At 50.1% G+C, this 6,049-nt stretch overlaps 1 protein-coding gene across 1 annotated transcript in view; it reads right to left on the minus strand.

Annotated features, from left to right (window-relative positions):
• The window catches only part of DOCK11 (dedicator of cytokinesis 11), a 71,056-nt gene that overhangs the window by 45,068 nt on the left and 19,939 nt on the right, over positions 1 to 6,049 (minus strand). The window contains 8 exon segments of the mRNA XM_009881801.1: positions 569 to 655; positions 1,113 to 1,234; positions 1,915 to 2,038; positions 2,442 to 2,534; positions 2,691 to 2,756; positions 2,859 to 3,043; positions 4,215 to 4,291; positions 4,467 to 4,589. Of these exon segments, the coding sequence (XP_009880103.1) occupies positions 569 to 655; positions 1,113 to 1,234; positions 1,915 to 2,038; positions 2,442 to 2,534; positions 2,691 to 2,756; positions 2,859 to 3,043; positions 4,215 to 4,291; positions 4,467 to 4,589 (877 nt within the window).

Genomic DNA, 6,049 nt, shown 5'->3' on the forward strand with positions numbered 1-6,049 from the left:
AAGCAGCACTGACAGGAGGTGCCCCAGAGTGCGCGCTGGGGATCTTTGCTTCACATCACATGAAGCTTGGGGAAGTCTGTCACTACCATAAGACGTCGGAACACATGAGGACTTGGTAAACAGCCTGAACTGGTTTCAAAGGGAAATCAGGACTCCTGTTTTCATGTGTTTTCTGTTGTCAGCAAACTTTTTTTTTTTTTCCCAAACTCAATGAAGAGTCAAATATCTGGGGAAACTCCCATTTCCACCAGTTCTTCTCTCTTTTACATCATCGAAGCAGCTCATTTGCTCAAATGTTTCCTTGGTCCTGCCAGTTACAGTGCAATTGGCTAAGAAAACATCAGCCTCTCCCTAAGCTCATTCACTCACACAACTGCCTCATCATGTCCAGGTGGAGACATCCCTGCAAGTAATCCCAGACCTGCTGCTACAGAAGCATCTCAGTGCTGCTCTGCAAACATGGGGACCTCATTCCCACAGCACCTATGGCACGGCAGTAGTAAGGATGCAGCAATCGCTTCCTCTGCATTTGTGTTGAAAGTCTTTAAGAACGAGGTGCTCCACTTACCTGGGTGTAAATGGTCGAATCCAGATGGATTCTGATTTTAAACAGCGGCTTTGCTCCATCCACCCACTTCGCATCCACGCTGGGCTGCTGTGAAGAGACAACACGCGAGTACTTGGTTTCAGCCTGCGGTGAGAAGGTGACTCTGTGCAGACAGACACACACTCTGAAGGGACGGGCTGGGGGGGAAGAACGGGTTCCCTCCACAGTGCAAACACCAGTGATCTGACTGCAGCCACGGTGGGGCAAAGACACCTCCGCGAGAAGGTGCCCACAGAGCATGTGCCCACTCTCCTGCTCTGCACCACCTACGACAGCCCAGTCCAGCTTGCCACAGAAAGATTCCCTGCACCTAGATAGCCACGAAAAATGGTGTTAAAAGTGTCCCATCTCCCACCCCTAAGAACCTTACGCTGTGGGGCCGCGCTGCAGTAGGGATCTTTCCCCTGAGCAGAGCACAAACACAACCCCAGAACTTCCAGTGGTAACAAAAGCTCAGCTTTCCTCTTCCCTTTATGCTTAAGCCCACGTTAAATGGCCTTCCTACCCTTCGTGACTCTGTGTCCCCCAGACCCAGGTAGCCAGGTGGAAGGTTGGATGAAACCGGCAAATGCCGCTCCAGGGTGACAATGCGTCCGTCCTTCAGCAACGGGACCCAGGCGTATCCCACTGCGGAGGCAACCGGTGGACCAGAGTTAGAAGACACACAGCGATACGCGTTCGGCTCAAGCTCCAAAATGAGCTGTGTCTCACCCTGAGAAGACCAAACCCACAGTTGCGCAAGTGGCTTCAACGAGGCTGGGATCGACCCCGTCAGCCCTGCTAAAGCACATTTCACCTGCTGACTAGGGGAACGAAATTCAGATGCAGCACAACCAAGAAGAGGAGTGGGTTTGGGGGGCAGAAACGGCATGTGAGCCATGGCTGTGCCCCAAGGCCAGGGTCCCTCAGCCGCCCAAGGACCGGCTGAACGGAAAAGCACCCCCACCAGCGGGACCGGGGTGGGCTCAGTCTCTCCCACGTGCCCGGTGTCGGCAGGAGCAGCCCCCGAGGCCCTGATCTCGCAAGGAGTTTTCGTCGGTGACTTGACTGACAGTAGACCCACTCAGACAAGCCAAGTCAAGAGCACGCAGAAAGAGCTGTCAGATGGCAGCAAAAATCTGAGCTTTAGTCTACACTAAAGACATAGTGGTTTATTCCAGTTCAGACCTAGGATTTGTGTTAGGTTGCTTTCAAAAAAGAAAATTCAGATAGGCTAGTATTTTAATCAAATATTTCTTCACGCCCCTACATTTATTTTATCTTGGACTCTTACACTCCAACAGAAGTAATTTAAGCAGTGAACATACCTTGAGTTTCAACGGTGTCCTGTTTTTTCGATGTTGCCTTTGTATTAATTTCACAGCTGACATGATAGAAGGTGAAAAGCAAATGATGCTTTTGATGGAGGTGAATTGGAAGCTCAATTTTAATCTAAAATGATATCATGATAGATAAGACTGTATTTTTAATTGTGGAGTAATATTTTAAATTCCATTTTATTTCACAAATGCTATGTTGTATGTAGTTACACAAGACACATTCTTACCCATCTTAAATAACTCCTGGCTAACATTTTCAGCACGTTTGCACATTACTTATTAATGGGAGTGTGTGATTGGAGTGCACAAAGCGTGACAGTAAAGACAGCAGAAAACAAACGGGCATTAAAAATTGACAGAGCCTCTGGCTTTGCTGAGCCCTTCTACTGAGGCAAAGGGCTGACGATTATTTTTACCCATATTTCACCCAGCCCTGGAAAAAGAGATAGCCCGAAAGGCCCCTTGGCTTTGTAGCATCCAGGAAAATCTGTTATTTCCCACCATTTTGTTTTTACCTCGTCGTAGAACTCTGGACTCTGGTTGTGATGCAGCACGGCAGCATACGCATTCGTGGTCAGGAGATGGCCTCCGGGTTTGCCATATATACACTGGGAAGACAAATGGAAAGCCGGCTTCAGGGTCGCTGCCGGCCAAACTAAAACAGCGAGCGTGGAAACTCAGTGCTTTCCTGTTGTCCTGCTCAGCCTGGCTGGCACTCCGTACACAGCAGTGAGCAAACGGCAGCCCTATTAACAGGTACCCACCTTTAACGGCCTGCCATCAGCTTCATCTGAATCCCTGAACTCAACACAGACAGCGATATTCCTTGCCTGAAATGGGGGAGAACGGGAGGATGAGCCATCGCTACAGGTCAGCAGCATCGGCCCAGAGCACGCCGGGTCTGGTTGCAGCCTGCTCTCCAGGTCGCTCACCTTCGCAAACACCTTCTGGTTCTCATACTTCAAATGCAAAGGGTAGACGTAGAGGTGGTTTTTGTAGACAGTGAAGGGATAGCAGTATTTTGCAACTTCTGGGACAAGCTCCTCCACTTCAACTGCAATGTCCTCACAGCTCTTCTCAAAAGGCTTTATAGGGATATAAGAAGCTGTGACACAATCTAGGAGAGAAGGGAAGCTTGGATAAGCACACACCTCACAAACATGCCAAGTACAGACCATGTGAAAGGAAATTCGTGGATCTGAAGCTCTGCCCTTGCCCTCGAGCAGCCAGTTCTCTTCACATCAGAGCATCGGGTATCTTGACCAGGCAGCAGGACTCGGACCACTCCTGTTGAAATGATTAAGGGAAAATTCTCCCCTTGATCACGCAACTTCTGTGGTCCCCAACCGCATTAGCAATACTGAGAAAAGACGGGGGCACGGGCACCACGGGGCTCTGCTCTCCTTGCCAGCGGGGACTGCAGAAATGGCACTTTCCGGTAGCTCTGGGCAGAGCCAAAGGGTCTTGTGAACGACCCACATCTGGGCAGGGACAGCTGCTCTGCCCAGCACCTGCACCTTGAGTCTTCCAGGAATCTAACCTGTGAAGTTACTGTTCTATAATCACGCAAACATGACCTGACTGAAGCAGACAGGCTACTGAGATGATGACTTGAGACTGACGTCTCAAAAGCGCATCGGTCCCACCACGTCAGTCCTTTCCCACTCTCTGCTTCAGGAAGATGTTTGATGGCTATGTTGCCTCCGAATACCACTGTGCAAGCCCTGCCTAATTCACCGAGACACATCCACCACGAGGGAGCGTTCATCTCAAGTGATGGCCTTTCAAAGAACAGGAAAAATTAAGTCCACAAGAAAATCCTTTTGGACAGGGGACTGGACCAGCAAACCTGTGACACGAGCTGCCAAAGGCCCATGGAATGACACTGAACACATCACGAGTCCTTTCTTTGCCTCCGTTTCTTTAAATGCAAAGTAAAGAATCACACTGACCGTGTTTGTGAAGCCCTCTGGTGTTAGGGATCAAAAATGTTTGGTGAGATTGGTATAATAATAACAGCAAAAGCAGGCAGGTGGCTCCCTTTAGATTTAGGATGTGATGGCCAAACCGCAAAGCAGATGCACCCCTCAGGTAAACCTCTGCACTTGGACCACATCCCTCCGCAGAATCCATCAGAGAGACTTACAAGTCAGTGATTGTGCCGAATTACTCATTTCTCATTGCAGCCTCGAGATATTCCTGTTAATGAAACAGCAGAACTCCCCACAGAAGCACTAACTCCTGAGGCTAGAGCCACCAGCACTTATTTTACAATCCAAGACACTTACTTGTGAAGTCTAGTGGGATGTCTTTGATGATGATGTTCAACTGGGCTGGAATGACCTGCAGTTTTGTCTTCTCTGGTCTGTATTAGGGAGAAAGGAACAAGAGTGGGAACCTTGAAAGCTCAGGTGTAGAACGCATCAGCAGCACTTTTTGTTACCCTCTGAGTATTTTAGAAATTGTCATCTCATGCTTAACTGTTTAAAAATGTATATTAATACGCCTGCTCAGCCTCTGCACCAGTCTCTTACACTTACTTCTTATATTCTGCTAAAAGCTTCAGCATATCTTCATTCGAGAGTTTGCCGCTGTCTTGCTTGTACAGAGGCGAGAATTTTCCTTCCACATCGAGAGTGCCCTGGGAGTCTTTGAAAACTGGTCTGCAGAACAGAAGACACACATTTCCTAAACACCGGTAAATATGCAGACACGAAGGTCTTTGCCACGTCAGGCTGAAGGGCAGTTTATCAGGCAAGAGGTTTGCCGGCCTGTGACCGCTCTAAATGCTGCCAGACCTCCCCATCGTGCTCCCATCCATCCTCACGTGTCGCTCAGACCCCACACAGACTGCAGTCCACCCTGTCATCACCCATTTTCCTTCTCTCCAGCCAGGTGAGACGTACACACCCAGCCCAGCTCCAAGCCTGGTCCACAGTCACAAACACCCTTCAATCCCCTTCCACTGACACCACCAACTGGTAAAGTATTTTCCCGGTTGCTTGTCCCCACGTGGGGTCAGAGCATGGAAATCCTACTAGGTAAGGAGTGCGCAGTGAAGACCAGTCTGAAGACATAGAATCATAGAATCATCTAGGTTGGAAGGGACCTTTAAGATCATCAAGTCCAACCATCACCCTGACACTGCCAAACCCACCACTAACCCATGTCCCTCCGCACCACATCTGCCCCTCTGTTAAATGCCTCCAGGGATGGTGACTCCACCACTGCCCTGGGCAGCCTGTGCCAGCGCTGGACAACCATTTTGGGGAAGAAATTCTCCCTAATATCCATCCTAAACCTCCCCTGGCGCAACTTGAGGCTGTTTCTTCTTGTCTTGTCTCCTGTTCCTTGGGAGAAGAGGCAGGAACATTAAAGCATCCATACTCCCTTTCTGTGTGAATTTTCCTCTGAAGCCCGCAAGGAAACTGTTCCAGGGATGCAGAGCAGCACAGCTCCCCAGGCCAGGCCGTCGGCCACCCAATTCCTTGGTCTCCAAATGCTGCTTTTTTACCCAGCAGGAACCAATCTGAAGCCCGTCAAAGTCAATGCCCACAGAGGGCCCACCCTTAGGCTGAGGCACCATTTGCGAGAGGGCTGAGGGGGTGTGCTGGCTCCCAGGAGAGAGCTGCACCCCAGAAACGCCATCTTGAGAGCGTCACAGCAAATTCCAGCTCAGGACTACACATTGCAAGCCGTTCACCACCAAATCCCAGCCCACTGTGACAGCCATCTGCTGTTCCCATGTCATTACCATCCCTTTCGTCAGCACCAAACAGCAGTTTAGCAACAGGAGGCAGCGGCAGAGGGACAAACTTGCCTTCAGGCCTCTCTCTGACGTGAGATTTAGGGAAGTTGGCACTGATGCACTTTATCAGTCCCGGTAAAAGAACAGCGAGGGAACAGGATCGCTATCTCCAGTCATTCCCAAAAATATTAATTAAAGCAGAGTCTAAGATGGGAGACAAACCCCAGCTGATTGCTCCCACCAGGCCCAGAGGTCCTCCGCTCCCATCCCGTCCCTGGCAATGGCTGGTGCCAGGAGGGAACTTCTGCGCCGATTCCTGCGGTAGCACGGGGTGGGATAATTCATCCCCAGGAACATTCTGCTCTGATGGCCGTA

The sequence above is a fragment of the Charadrius vociferus genome, unplaced genomic scaffold (genome assembly GCF_000708025.1).
Source record: "Charadrius vociferus isolate BGI_N301 unplaced genomic scaffold, ASM70802v2 scaffold472, whole genome shotgun sequence".
NCBI classification, from domain to species: domain Eukaryota; kingdom Metazoa; phylum Chordata; class Aves; order Charadriiformes; family Charadriidae; genus Charadrius; species Charadrius vociferus.